This window comes from Lycorma delicatula, chromosome 7 (assembly GCF_047948215.1).
Source record: "Lycorma delicatula isolate Av1 chromosome 7, ASM4794821v1, whole genome shotgun sequence".
NCBI classification, from domain to species: Eukaryota; Metazoa; Arthropoda; class Insecta; order Hemiptera; family Fulgoridae; genus Lycorma; species Lycorma delicatula.
Window position 1 is genome coordinate 2,892,094 of NC_134461.1, and position 16,450 is coordinate 2,908,543.

Below are 16,450 nucleotides of genomic sequence, written 5' to 3' on the forward strand. Positions count from 1 at the left end.
AATTTTGAGCAGGGTACTTTGTAGAATCCTAAATTCTTTTTTAATGTTGTTTTTGTTAGCACATCAACTGTCTTTATTATATTTACTTATTATATTTACTATATTATTATATTTACTATATTATTTTTACAATTTGTAATTGTTGAGTTGTAATTGTTAAAATGCTTTGTAATTCTTTTCTGCAACTCTGGTAGTAAAAAATAGTTAAAATTTGAAGTACAGAACAGTTCTTAAAAATTCAAATTTCAGAATCAAATTTTCTGTTGAGGCCAGGATAAAAGCTCCGATTGGTTTTTATTTTATCTTGAATTGTAGAGGATTTTTCAAGGGCAAATGAATTCAACTACAAAACACAGGTATTTGAATTAAAGAGGTTAGAATTAGAGAAATTCAACATACAAAATAACGTACTCTGAGGTATAACATACAGTAAGTTACATCATAATCTAAGGAGTATATATTTCTTATGTTTGTACTTTATGATAATTTATTTTCACTTTTTAATCACAGTAGTTGATTTTATATGTATTACATCACTGAATTACAGTATTTGTCATTCAAATTTACAGTACGGTTTCTTTGAACGTAATAGACCGCTTGGTTATGATGCTGGTTCAGACCAAAGAGATAATATGTCAGATGTAAACATCACTGCGATTCTTTCCAGAATTGGCCGTTTTATAGTGACTTCATCTCTAAAATGTGTGAGTATTCAGGTATACATATATTATAAAATTACTTGCTGAAATCTATTGAACTTGACTTGCTTATGGTGTGATGGGATCAAATTATTGTACTCACTGACATGTAGGTTTTAGCCTGCTGATTACTAGGTCATCAGTTACAGCCTACTGTTGTGAGGCATCTTTTACAAGCAACAGTTGATAGAATGTCACATAGTTTTTGTTAATATTTAGGCAGAATGCAGCTAAATGTCTGCATCATCAGTATATGCTACTAGGTCTAATAGATCATTGTGCAATTGCAACCAAACAACCTTAAAATAGTTTCATCTTGATCATTACCGTGCACGACAAAATCAGTTTTTCCTTTTTAGAGCTGATATTTATTTGTGATCTATTCTTTTTTACCGTGTAATTTTATTTTAAAATTATATGAGATGTCAAGAATTACAAACAGAAACATAAATATAATAATAAAAATAATAATCTGAAATTCAGACAAATCACTTTTCTATGTACAAAGTACGGTTCATTAAAAAAATAAAAACAGTATCTACAAATTAATATTACAGAGAAAAACACAAAATGGATAAATACAGAGTGATTCAGGAGGAAAGAGAAATAACTTGGAAACTGATTCTAGAGCTTGAAATAAGGAAAAGAGTTCATACAAACATATGTCTGAAAACACTTTGTTATTGAGTTAAGGCTAGCGAAAAATTTCACCAGGTCATGAAATGAGTTCATACTGGAATTTTTAAGGTGTTTAAAAGCAGTAAACTTGATGGTTCCTTATGTTTTTTGAGCTGTAAAATCAAATAAAACAGGTCCCAGAACTGTATCTCCTGTAGTTTTAATGATATCTAACTAAAACAGAAAAATTTGGTGACGTAAAAAACATTTTTTAGGTTTGAAGTAGAATAACTTTGTTAAATGACTAATAAATGTATAAATTTTATTATCAAAACTTGTAGAGAACTTTCTGAGAAAAGTTCCCAAATTATTTCTCTTTGCTCCTGAATCTCCCTGTGTTAAAGAATGAATAAATAAACATTGACAATCACCTTCTGAATTTGATTTATTTTGTATAAATTTGGATTTTTCCTGTTAAGTGCCTACATTTGCATTTTTATTAGGACTAATGTAAATGCGTCTTGGTATGGAAATGACACAATAGCCTCATGGTGCATTATTATCACCACCATCACGCTATAATTAATCTATTTACAAAACTCCATTGTTCAGAAATCATTCATGCGAGTTAAAGCTTTCATTCATTGTTGCCATTATTTTCATAAACACATCATTTTTATTTGCTAAAATGAATTTACTGCAACTAATCAGTCACATTCACAATTATGAAACAGCTATTCAACTTTTGCAAAACAAAGGTTTTCTACATAATCCATGCTTGTGTGCTAATGGGCACGAAATGAGATTATACACTTGAGGTAAAGAGCGTTGGGTTTATTCCAGAAAAGATTTATCGTGAGTCTAATCAACCGAGTCATGGATCATGGCTCATCAAATCACGGTTACGTTTTTGCACTGTGATGTTATTCATTTACTACTGTAGTAAAGAATACACTTCAGTCAAATTCTGTTGAGAAGTGAGAGTGAACAACACGTGCTTCAGTTATAATGGTTATATGCTTGAGGTGTGCAAAGACAATTTACTAAATAATCCTTGGTGATTGGTAAACATAATAAGCATGTCGAAATTGACAAAACTTGCTTTACTAAGAGATAATATAATAGAAGAGTGCTGCTTCATCAATGGATGTTCGGCGGAATTTGCCGAAAAACAAGAGATTGTTTTCTCATACCACTGCCATACAGATCCACAGAAACATTGTTGTCAATCATCCGACAGTAGATTAAAACCGATACTATATGTTTTGTCAGATAAATGGGCACTGTATGGTGCTCTCTGGCAGCATTGCATATACCAGATGGTAAAATCGCACATTGCATTTTGTTGTCCACAAACTTGTGTCCATACTCAAATGGTTGAAAGTATATAAGCCAAGTCCAAAATTTGGAAAAAGAAACAGTGGTTTACAAGCCAATTGATGACAGATTTGTACTTGGTTGAATATATGTCTCGACAGCAGTATTAAAACGAAGATTTATTTGAAAAATTCTTCAGTGTATTGCGGAATTATGCCATTTATCATTTGTATTTTCTATTATTCTATATTAATATTGTTTCTGTATTATAGGCCTATATAATATTTTTAGTTCCTCATTTTGTTATTATGTATATACATATATATATTCACACACACACACACACACATACATGCACACACACACACGTGCGCACACACACACACACACACACACACACACACACACACACACACACACACACACACACACACACACACACACACACACACACGTTTCCAAACAGTTTTTTAGCTACTGCCAGGTATGTTTGTGTAGGCAAATTCAATTGCCTGGTTTGCTAGGCTGACATTTCGTTATTATATATATAGAAAGCAAATATATTAAATATATAAAAGGCGATAATATTGTAGTCAATTGAATACTGAGTAGTTATTGTTCTGACAATAATGTCATTTCAGCTTATACAGATGCACATTTACACTATTCAACAAAAACGCAAATACCACCATTTAACAGTAAAGGTACAAATTTTGTTTATATTTAATGTATTTACTCTAACATTATTATTTCATTTATTCATATTTTAAATAATTAATATGGATTTTAATCATATTTATTTTTCATCTTATAGTTTAATGATTTTATATTTATAATCTATCTTATAATGGCTCGATCTATATAATGTGTTATTATGAACCAGTAAGAATAAAATATTTACTTATCTACTAATGCACATAAAATAACAATCAAATTAGAGTGACTTAGTTTGACTTCAGAAATGGCTGTAATACTGTAGTGGCGTTGTTCTGGGACCTTCAGGTCTATGAAGTTTCCTTTTTGAGTCGGTAAATCAGACTATTCAAAAATTAAATTCTTTTCATTAATTTTCTTAACAATAGAACTGTAATCACGAGATATTATTTCACTAGCAAAAATTCTCAATATCAAATGAGATCTCAGCTAGGCATTGTAACTCGAGGTACACCACAGTACTTTAGATCCCATACTCTCACTTTATGAAATGATATCTCTTATGTTCTACACAGTGTGTTATTTCATTTACAGATGACATTTCATTATCATCATGTGATAACAATATTGGTTGCTTATAAAATAAATAATCCCTTCATTAATATTGCCATTCTTTAGTTATTTTTTTTAGCTGTAATACCTTAAATATGTCAAAAATAATCACAGCCATATATATATATATATATATATTATTAAATAGACTTCATCCTATTGCGATAACACTAGTTATCTAAGCTATATTACGGTTTGGTTTACCTTTACCTTAATTATGGTATAGAAGTATGGGAAAATGCCTGTATTTCACATTATTCAATATTTTTTTATAAAAGATTTTTTTGACTGCCATTTATGTAAAAATGCCTCATTATTCATGTGAACAGATCTTTTTAAAACTCTACATACTGGTATTTTTTTTTTGTTTATCAAATTTTCTCCTGATTAAAAAACACAGACAAACAGTAAGTTTTTACTTAATAGCAGTAGTCAACATAATACAACAAAAAGAAATCATCACTATTCAATACACTACGTTAGATTGAACAAAGAGATCACAATATTAAACAGGCATGAGATTTTTCAGTGGTTACTATAAAATTTAAAATAATAAATTTGGTGCAGTAAAGCTAAAATTGTTTTTACTGCAGAAATGTTTATATTATTATGATGATGACCTTTTTTTACAATTACCTATTTTTTTTTACCTATTTTATTTTATTCCAATTATTTTATACGATAAATTGTTTTTTACTCCCTTTTTTTACATCAAATGAAGATCAGAAGATTAAGGGACATAAAATGTACTTTTTACTGATGTTGAATTTATGTTATTTTTATTTTATTTTCTTTTTTTAGAAAGACTGCTTTAAACGTGATGGTCCTGAAACTTATACCGTTAAAATAACTAATTCAGTCGATCTATCAAACTGATGTACGTAGATACAGCTAATTGTGTCAAACATGGTTCTGTTGAAATAAAGTAATGTATTTTTGTAGAATTAACCAAAGGATTTCTCTGATTCACTATTTTATAATCTTCATTTTATAATAAAACTTATTGTCAGTATTAGAAATTTCATGATGGCAAATTCATTGTTTTGTTATAATATAGTTAGTGCTGTAATTGTTGGTTGTAAAATTGACAAATTTTTACTTTAATAGTTTAAAAAGATTGTAATGTATCTGTTATATTAGATGAATGTTCCTCAAATTATGTAATTTATGAAAAGAACATCTCAAAACACAAAGAAAACATGGCGGTTCAACTTGTATTATAAATTAGAGTATACATAGTAGACATTCCAAATAGTAAATGATAATATTCATTACCATTTTAACAAAAGCAGAAGTTTGAATCTTAGTAATATCCATGACTTTAATCATGTTTTTGTTTTTTAAATAGAAAACTTATAAAGCAGGTGAAGTTACAATACTTGAAGAAACTTTACATAGGCTGAAAGCTAGCTCAGAAAATAAGCTCTTTCCTCGTTTAAAAACTGTGCTGTATTTTTAAAAAGGTTTGAATATTTTTTATGTGGAAAAAAAAGTAAAAATCATGGATTATAATATTCAAGATAAAGGTTTCATTCATTTAATAAATGGAATTTATCTTGAAGGGAATTTACTTCTTTAACTCAGAGAAAGTGTTGCACACCTTAAGAAATTAAAAATTATGATTATTTATAATTTATATCTATATTCATTTAACATATTTACTTGAAATAGAATACTAAAGCAAAGGATGGATGTACATGATCATAACACAAGAAATAAACTTCAACTGGACTTATCTAAAAACGATAAAAGATTGAAAAGATTTTCTTTTTTATATTATCTCGTGGCAGCAAATTGAATTCACTAAAGTCATGTAAATAACTGTATATTTCTGATATGTTCATTATATTAATGGAGAAACTATTTTATTCACTATCTTAAAGCAAATATTGATTTTAATATTTTAAGACACAAAATTTATATTTCTTGCAAAGAATTTTTTTTTTCCTAATTATTACGAGTCAATAAATTCCAAAATATTATTAATGCATCATCGGTTATTTTAAAAATGTTGTGCCTATAATAAATAATAAGCTTCACACGAAAGAATCATTTGAATAAGAAGGCTTTCACTACATGATAAAAAGAGATTTATTTTTTACTTAATCAGACTATTATTAACATCTTGAAATATAAATGTTTAAAATATCTAATTACAAATATAGAAACTTAAGTGAAATTTAAAGTTCTGTAATGAAATAGTTTTAAATAAATAGATCTTAGTAGATATACAGAAAATTATAGTGTTTTCTGATATCTACATGATAAATATTACCGCAATGCAATGGCCACAGAAGTCCGCACAAAAGTATAATATTTGTTAAAACTTATATTTAACAACAATTAAAATTATTTTATGCAATTTTGTTTCAAATCGCTAATAAATGCAGCTAGTCATCATATAAAACCGTTTGCTAATACTTTCATCGTTGAACATTGACTGTAAATTTTGCACACTGTTAAGCCGATACAACCAAACTGAGCAAACTATCAAACATTTTGAAATAAATGTTAATTGTAATCGATTTTAATTTTTTTTTAACCACCAAAGGTGGTTAAACATTTTTTAATTTGTGTAATAACAATTCACAATTATTTATAAATAATCTTTTTGATATAGTATCTGGAAATAAAGTTTTTTTTTTAAATATTCCATTATCACTGTAACGACTAATATTTTTTGAGGATAAACCTAGTTGATATTTCAACTAAATATTTTACACAATTGTTTTGTCAATTGTAGAGCTTGGGGACTTAATGCACCAAAAAAAGAATATAAAAAGAAAGTTTTTCTTCAGATATAAATGACTTGTCAACTGTTTGAAGCTCTTAGTAAAATAATGTAGGATGGCACTTTTTTCATGCTTAAAGCAATTGCATATCTTTTCTTACTCATTTTTCCAGCTGATAAACAACGATTAGACTGCTAATGATCACATAAATTAAACAACAAACTTGCATTCGCTGATATAAGGGCAGCCCCAATATCTAAGAATACCTCGATCTAAATTTGGTTCGTCATGAGTAGCATGAAGTAAAAACTGGATTAGTTAGTTTTTCTGATTCGGTTAAACTTTACCCATCAGTTTCATTGTAATAACATTTTATACTGAGAGTCGGGTTACTTTTTGAATGCACAATTGTCTTGAAATCACATTAGAAAACAAAATTTATTATATCGATGGTGTTTAACCCTTGCAGTCATTAATTTCCTTTTCCACAGTTATGAAAAATCACCGATTTATTTTTTTATAGATGTAAAAACATTTGTTTTTTAATTTTTTTTATAAAAATGGTATACGATGTAATATTTAATTACAAAGAACTTTCTGAATCTTGTAGTACTGATTATTAACAATTTTATAAAGTTTTGTAATAAGACAGATGGCCCGTTTCCAAATAACTTTCTCCCAAATACTACAAATCTTTTCTGCAAATTTTGTCGCAACCTTTTCTGTTGTGAATTAACAGCTCATCTGTACTTACAGAAAGCGGTAAAAAAAATGGTTGATGTTACCTTATGCAAAGACATTCCACAGGCATTAAACAGAATAGCAGTTTCATTGCGATTGAGGCAAGCGATAACCTAACAATGGAACTTTTTGGAGGTGCATTCATTGAAAAATAAATTCACGCTTTATATCCTAATCGTGGCACTAATTATTATTTTAATTATCCTGTAGACTAATGCTGGGTACAATCAACTCAACAAAAAAGAATAGATTATGCGATTTTAAAAGAACTAAGAAACAGAACAAATTTTTTTTTTGCAACATCTTTACATTTTCTATTACCTCATGGTTTGCCTAAATCCTATGATTTAAAATTAAGACAGTATGGATTGCTCCAATCTGTATGAAATATACAGATTAAAAGTAGTACACTTTTCTGAAGGAGATTAGGAGATTTCAGTCTGTATCCTTTTTGATAATTCGTTTCGGATTTCCTTGAATGGTAATGTAGCGATCACTTTCAATACCTATATGTATCCCCACAATATATTTTAGTTCAATCCACTTGATACATTATAAAGAGACAATATTAAAAGTTAAAAATTTATTTTTCAGCAAGTTTTCTTTTTTCTTAACGTTTAATTTTATATAAATAACTTAAAATTACTCTGAATTTCATCTCCTTTTGAAAGTTTATTTATAACACCTGAATAAATAAAACAATTGAATCTTATTTATTTAAGCCTTTAATTTTAAAAAATAAATAAGTTTAACATTATAAAATCATATGAAAATAAACTTTTCATTATTTATCAACGATAAAAATACCTTTATGTATCAATTTTTTAACAAATCAAACTAAATCAGAAGGCAACAAAATTTAAGGCTATATACCTTAAATATAATTTTATCAATCGAATATTATGTACCAGTTTACTTAAGTTTTATGACTTTTAAATTTCCTAGACATAGAAATTCACAATTTTAAATGAAAATAATATACCACATTACGATCCATCAGTTTAAAAAGTTTGCATTAGGTTAAGTATGCACAACGCCTATGTTAATTTAGCTGTTTTGAATAAGGTAGTGAATGTTTTTTTAAAAATTATTTATAGTAATATAATATAAATGTTAGTCAAACTTCCATTACATATTATTAGTGGTAAAAATAATTAAATTGTTACAGATATTAACTGTTGGTTGATGTAGTAATATTAAGGTATTGCCATTATACGAGCACATAATCATAACATATTTTTTACCATTAGTTTTGTTTGATGATATATGTAATAAGTTGATGATATATGGATTATCATCGTGTATATTATTTTCTCACCGTTATTGTTTTGTTTATTTGAAATCTATATTTTATTTTATATGAGTTAGATAACAAATACTCATTAATTTTTGGTTTTTTTTTAAAAATTATATTTAGTCTTATTTTTTTGTCGGTGTATAAAGGGTATACATTTTTAAATATTTGATTTACCTTAAATTGAAAATTTTAAAGGTAAATAAAATATCTTTTTACGGTCATAATTTATTTTATAAAAATCTTAAAATAAATACCGATAAACTATTTTCTAAAATTTGGTCCCACTTCTTGATAAACTCTTGGACAGTATTTATCTGCTAAAATGGAAAAAGCCTGATTTGAACCGTGTGAAACATATCCATCGTGCGATAATCGATTCCACATATGAACTATCGTTGAATTTTCAATTTGTTTCATTATTCTTTGACTTTCACCTTCATCGAGGAAACTTTCCCAGTCTGAAAAGTGCACCGGATAAAATACACTAGGCGGATATAAATGAAACCCGTTGCAACGACTTTTCATTACTTGTACTACCTGAATTGCACACAATATAAAAATAAATTAAATACTATAATGTTTTTTAGTCTTCATAAAAATGTATGCAGACAACTGTATTTAACAATTATATGCAGACAGATTATAAGATGCAATGATAAATAGATTAACAGCTAAAAATAATTAAAAATATATGTAATGATTAAGTGAACGTACAGACCACAGCCTGAAGGCCATCTAGGTTTTTCTCAAGTCATGCCATCAACTACTATATAAACATAGGAAACACTAGAAAGATGTTTGTATCTAAGAGTGATAAGCAACATAGCGATCGGTTTTTTCTACCCAGAATCTTGCATCGCTTAAATTAATGACCGATGCAATAATCAATAATAAACGTGAAAGTTTGTCTGTTTATTTACAACAGCATCACATGCGAACCGATGCATTATCCCAGGGAAGGTTTGAAGATATAGCTAAAAAGAAGTTAAACGACTAATTATTTTCCTTTAATGAATATCTGTAAAATATTTAATACTCTCACAACCACGAGGATAATAAACGCTTCAGGAGCCCAGAGGGTGGAGCCTCCTGGCTAGACGGCTTCAGGAGCCCAGAGGGTGGAGCCTCCTGGCTAGACGGTTAGGCGAGGAAAGCAAGCCCTGACTGGCTAGTAATAAATAAAAATATACGCTACAAAATTAACACGCTTAAATCTCACATGCTCCTGGCTAATAAACAATGCTCATGCAGTATTAATTATACGATAGATTAGTAGAATATGAAGAAATATAATCTTCATAATATATATCTTTTTTATCTACATAATAAATCAATCGGTTGTTTATACTTTGTGGAAAGGAACTATCTGCTATCACACAGGATTTGCATAGCGACATACATGTTTTTGTTCTAACATCATCTCCATGCTGTTGATTACCGAGTAAAGTTTTGAAAAACTTAATTAAATTAAATTAGGAAATTAAAGCATTAGAGAGATTTCTTCTTTTTCAAAGCAATTTCACTGTTTGTGCGCTTCATATATGTGTTCTTGATATTATATATACGCATCTACTTTGTATGTAGATGGCACAGTGTAACTTCTGCGAACCGCTTATCAATAAGGTTTCTATTTCTTTATTATTTAATATAATAAAATAAAAATAATATTTATTATTTTTAGAATTAATTCAATACGATTATGAGGTATTTTTTGTTTTACGATGAGAGAAAACTCGCTCTGGTTATTCAACGACTTTAGCCGCTGATAATTCTTTTTTGAACAGGGTGTTAGTGTCAAAGAAAGTTTTGCATTTACTTTATTTTCATTATCTTTAATAATAACTTTTCTAAAGACTATTTGCTGAAAAACATTTACTTACTTTACTTTATCGCTTTTATTATTTTCACACGTAATTGTAACTACATTTTTTTTTACGATGGCTAAGAATAATTTTGTAGCGCATGAAAAATGCTAAGCCCGATTGGGATTTGAATCCAGAACCTTCCAGACAAAAGGTAGAAATTTTAGCACTCGGAATGTTAGTCGGCATACTGTTTGGATATTGTATGATTTGCATTAAATATTTGTCCAGCAGGGTGAGTTTAATGGTGATTGTTTTATTAATGATGATTTAGAATATTTCCTTATATTTAAAAAAGCAAGTCATTTTTGTAAATTTATTTTTTACGAAATATATTTCTTACTAGTACTTTACAGTTACTATTTTTTAAACAAAGCTTAATTTTTTAATGAAAAAGTTTCATTTGAATATTGAAACTATATTAAGCACTTAACTGCAAGGACCAACAACCAAAACAATTTTCTATCATTGTGTTATCTTATTCAAATAAAGACTTCAAATATAAATATTTGTGTGTATTTATATATATATATTTTTTTTTGTTTACTTTAAATATAGTGTTTGAATAAATAGTACAGAAACTGTGTTATATGTATTCTGAAATAGTTATTATATTGAACCCTATATATATATACAAAATGTATTTTAGAATATGACAAAAATACAATCGTTGAAAGCAAAGAAATTATACAGATTACATTAAAAAATCTGTGGCGTTCTTACAACAACTTTTTTTTTCATAAGGCTTTATTACACAGCAGTTTATTCGTCAAAGAATTTCAAAATCAGAACGCACTAAGTATTTTTAACTATTTGTTATATTTGTGCCCTTTTTACTTCCTTATACAATGTAAAGGAGATATTGTGACCGCGAACATTTTGGTTTTCAGATTTCAACGGAAATATCCATTTTGACTAGTTTCGGCGTGACGTCTCTACGTACGTATGTATCTCGCATAACTCAAAAACGATTAGCCATAGAATGTTAAAATTTTGAATTTAGGAGTGTACATCTAATTGTCACCTCCCCTTTTGATTGCAATCGACTGGACAAAAAGCGTACAAAAAAGCCCAAAATCTAATTTTTTTGGATTTTGAACTTTTTCTTAACTGCAGTAATAAGCCCTCACCGAGAGCATTTCAACCGTATATAATAAGAGGTACTTATTTGTATCGGTTCCAGAGTTATAGCCGAATAAAATTTTAATTAATGAAATATTTGGATCTTACAAGGTAGGCGCATCGGGTCAAATTTGACTTCATTCCTTTTTTACATTTCTTTTAAATTTAAATATATCGATTTATTCGTAATTATTAACTTCCGATTGTAAAAAATGTTGACGATAAATAATTCAATAATAACAATTAAGTAAAATATGAAAAATATCAGAAGTTATTTTTAAAAAAAATTTGTATATGTAAATTAATAGACGTAGAAGGAAGTAGTGTGGTGACCACATCAAATTTTTTGTATTTCTAAAATTACCTCGGATACCTGACAGAATTCTAAAAGTGCATTTGTAAGCAGTATCGGACCATTACTCGACCAGTCTTTTCCATCGAACCAATCTCTGAAATTTTCCAGGCATGTTGTTAATACACTGTGCGCAAAACCATTAGGTTCAAAATTCAGTACACCATTGGCTATTGTTTCGTCATCTTGTACGCCAGCAAAATTTGATTTAAGTGAAGTAAGCGACCTATTTTCACGTTCAAACACTCATTTTAGTTTATGATATCAGTAAATTATAAACAGTAATAATTAATCTAATAACTACCTAAACTAAATGAAATAACTAATAATGTTTTTTGTTTCTTTCCGATATAAAAACTGAAACACGGGTAAGCCTTGATCGAGCAAACAAGAGCCCCTAGATATTTCCGTAGGCAGAGCTATATGAATAAACCGACTCGGGATAAAATCGTATCGTGGATACAGTATTTACATTCTTCGCCCGAATACGGTGGACATTTAGCCGGAATTCACAGAATAAACAACATTAACAACATCTAGAGAATAAACAATCACCGTTAAAAGAAAGGACAATCGTTCCACAGGTAGGACAAAAATGAAACGAACAAAGCCGCTCGAAGAATTGCTGCAGCATCTTTTCTGGGTACCGAGTATTCATCTGGTACACGATCGTTTGATTTATTAGGATATCTTTATGCAGAAAAAGAAGTTCCCTGGAAGAGGTTTCTTCCCCGAGGAAGAAGTCCCCTGGTCGGCCCGACGTGTTATTTCTCTTTATTCTTTTTTTTTGTTTAACCTCTGGAACCACCGTAAGGTATCGCTTCAGAGAACGATATGTATGAATGTGAATGTAACTGAAGTGTAGTCTTGTGCGGTCTCAGGCCGACCGTTCCTGAAACGTGTTGTTAATTGAAACCAAACCGCCAAAGAACACCGGTATCCACGATCTAGAATTCAAATCCGTATAAAAGTCACCGCGTTTGCTAGGATTTCAACCTTAGAACGAGACTTCGAAATCGGCCGATTTGCGATGACGAGTTCACCGCTAGACCGACCCGGTGGGTAACGTGTTATCTCTCGGCGGATGCTAACACCTCCGCCGGAGCAGCAGGCCTGACCGGACCGGGTGTAGCGGTAAAGACGCAGCCAAACGAGCACCGCCTGGGCCGCGCCAGCGGATACTGACCGGCCCGACACTGTGGGGCTCTGAGGGCATCACTGCCACGCTGCAGTGCCGCTGAGGAGTCCTAATTACCGCTGATAGGAAGCTCGGTCCGATTCCGATGGACGAGCCGCAACTCCTCGACTACGACCCGTCGACCCGAGCCGACATCGCCGGAGACTTCTCAGGGCTTCCTTTAAGGGACGCTATTTTTCTTTTTCAGACCCGTCATTACAGAAACCAAAATAGTAATTTTCAGGGTTACCGCAAGGTTCATAAGGTGCCGCATACCGTCGGAGGAATTCGGCGACCGGTGACGCCCGACGTAGAAGCGATGATTGTCAGGACGAGAAGATCGGACCTAGCTACGCCTCACCCGACCGCATGTTAGCCGACAAACACAAAAGATGCCCAAAAGCACAACCCGTGACATGCCTGATGGCGGACATCCGTGCTGGATTCGCACCGGTGATGACGACTATCTTCAGCGGCCTGCCACAGAGACATCGATCAGATCAGAACTTGTACGCAAATACCGAAACGGGTTGTGGGGTGGGGGTTGTTGTCACATGCTGTGCTTCCTATCTGCAACCGCGATGCTAGTCGTTAAGTTATTGGAGGAGGTTGCAGTTCACATACGCGCCTGCACACGCGCGCTCCCCCCATCAAGCCGGCTGAGCGCGCGACACCCCACTACGCGCCGGCGCTTTATAAGCAGCGACACGGTAATGCGAAAATATTATAAAGGCAGATTCAAATATTAAAACGACTGCTAAAAAGGAAAGATGAAAAACTTACCTGATGAAAAACAACTGTTTTTTAATTGTGAAAACAAAAAGCGGCTGAAAATTATTTCTTCAGATTTCCACCGTAACTTACTCGTTTGGAAGCGTTGTATTATTTTAAAATATATAGTGTCATTTTATTCACAATAAATCGCTTAAGATATTATCAAATATCGGATACGTTTGATAAAATGTATTTAGTCGTATAGTTACAAAGTATATTAACGATTTAAAGATCGAGACGGCTGCAAATTCAAAATTTGAAAACGAGCATATTGTATTTTTTAAAGAACGAGACCCTTCAGATCGGCGTGCTAATTCTATTACGACTTGTGCATCCGACTTTGAGATTAAACAGAAAACGGAGCTTATTCAAACATGTTTATAGGAACTGTTTCTTTATTTAAACGATCAATCTCTTTCGGTAGTTTAGTTACAGCTACAAGTAAAAAGTATAACTATCAGTAGCGGGTAATGAGAGTGAGACTACGTCACTGTTAGGTGTTATACCCACCGCCCGTAAATCAAATGATATGCCGACAACTGGAGAACTACTGCTACGGTCGATATCCAAAAATTTTATATGAAAAACTTTTAAAATCTTTTATTTAATTTTTTTTATAACATTAACAAATGCACCGTACTTTTTTTATCTTAGCTTTACTGAAACGACAGGCTACAGTTCAATTATAATTTTCTCTGAAGTCTTTTCCCTATTTTTTATTATTTTGATAAATTTAAAAATTCGGGTCCTGGACGAGGTTAATCGGTACCCTTCGTAACTTGAAGGTTCCGCAACGACTGAAACGTCTCAGGAAGTTACATCCCCGAGATGTTATAACGCCTCTCAAAGTCACACGTAATAAAACGGTTTTTGTTGATCGTCGAAGTTAATACTCGCTTTAGGATTTATTGTCTGTTAACATTCGTAGCGATCTATACCGCTTAAAATTAAAAAATAATATTACTTAAATTCGAGAAAACTATTTTTCTGCAAATAGAATTTACAGATTTTTTTTTTCTTACCTCATGGTAATAACATCGAGGTCTAAATAAGTGCCGCCGTATTTCCACAATATTAACAACCTCATGGCATCGCTTATGTGTTCCAACGGATAAGAAGATTCTTCAAACGCTTTATTATTCCACATATCTTGCAAAGGCGTGGCGTTAAACAGTCGATTCATATTCACTTTAACAAGGTAAACGTTCGGGTAGTTAAATAATTCTCTGACGTAATTTGATGATAATTCGTAAAACGCATTGTCTATTTCACACGTATGAAACAAAAATATATTATATTTTCTATTCGTTCTTGCTGTCGATTCTATAGCGCAAGATTGTCTCGCGTTTAATACAAGCCCTTCTTCCGTCGAATGAATTCGTCGTAACTTTGTCGTTCCGCACGATGATTCTACGAAAAAGATATTTCTACGGCTTTGCTTTACATGTTTCTGTTTGATTACTTGTTTTAACCAAGGCCTATATCTTTCTTCGTAACTGTCCTTGAATCTACTTCTTTTTCTAACCGTTATTATTTTTCTTTTAGTTTTGAATTCCATTTTCTCTTTAAAATTCTTCACCGATTTTGCGATCGTAGTCGCTAATCTCTCTGTTTCACGACGGTTTGTTTTATCGGAATTATTATATTCTTGGATTTCGTCGACCGCATAAGACAGGTCTTCATTTTGTATACTATCGTTTCTTGGTGCGGCTAAAGTCACCGTTATATTTTCAACCGATATATTTCTATTAACTTTTAACGATAATAAATGAATGCCGTTGTTTTTATCGTCCGGTTTATTAATCTGTTTGTACCTCGACACGTCTAATTTAAATAATAATTCTTTCTTAGATTTTTTTACGGTATCGTTATCAAAACGCCGATATAACATCGATAAATTATTCGTTTTATCGTAAGGGTTTTTAATCTGTTTTGTCGCATTTAACTTTTTTAAATCGTAATTAGTTTTTGAATATCGTTTCTGTTTCTGTTTTACTGTCGCAGCTGGAGAAAGCATCGTTATTAAAACATCGTCATACGATATCGCTTTCATACTAGGATACGATTCATACATCCATATAAATAATCCAACAAAAATTATTATCGCAAAACTGACATTACGCATCGATAGCACTTTTAAAAGTAAAAATACCACTTCATTACTGTTTTTCACATTACTTGTAGCTGCCTGTGAACCCCTGAAAAAGTACAAAATATATAAATCGATAAACAAGTTACAACAATTATTATGTTTTAGGATATAATCATTGCTGCTACAGAGGTGGGTCGCATCTGTATGCAGCCCGATAGTCAAAACTAATAATTTATAATATAAAAACATAAAACTATCCTTATTTCCTAAACTTAAATAACTAACAAAGATTTTTAATATAATAAACATTAACTACAAATAAGTTTGTTAATTTTAAAAAGAATGTTCCGTAAAAATTCAGCATTTTATACGTGTTTTTCACTTTGTTTTTGAGATTATTTT

The 16,450-nt window shown here is 30.9% G+C and overlaps 2 protein-coding genes across 4 annotated transcripts in view; one reads left to right on the plus strand and one right to left on the minus strand.

Moving 5' to 3' along the window:
* The window catches only part of LOC142327592 (integrin alpha-PS2-like), a 134,468-nt gene extending 127,897 nt beyond the window's left edge, over window positions 1–6,571 (plus strand). For 2 of the 3 annotated variants that reach the window (XM_075370770.1, XM_075370771.1), the window contains 2 exons: window positions 570–704; window positions 4,701–6,571. In XM_075370770.1, coding sequence (XP_075226885.1) covers window positions 570–704; window positions 4,701–4,775 — 210 coding nt within the window. In that variant the 3' untranslated portion in view covers window positions 4,776–6,571. The remainder of the gene's footprint in view (window positions 1–569; window positions 705–4,700) is intronic. The other variant, XM_075370768.1, reaches the window with a different exon arrangement.
* A 1,555-nt stretch (window positions 6,572–8,126) lies between these two features.
* On the minus strand, window positions 8,127–16,148 carry LOC142328150 (lactosylceramide 4-alpha-galactosyltransferase-like). Its single transcript, XM_075371694.1, has 3 exons — window positions 14,979–16,148; window positions 12,018–12,231; window positions 8,127–9,206 (listed from the first exon to the last, which is right to left on the minus strand). Exons 1-3 carry the CDS (start codon window positions 16,079–16,081, stop codon window positions 8,931–8,933), a joined length of 1,593 nt encoding a protein of 530 aa, XP_075227809.1. The 5' UTR covers window positions 16,082–16,148; the 3' UTR covers window positions 8,127–8,930.
* Window positions 16,149–16,450: the final 302 nt, after the last annotated feature.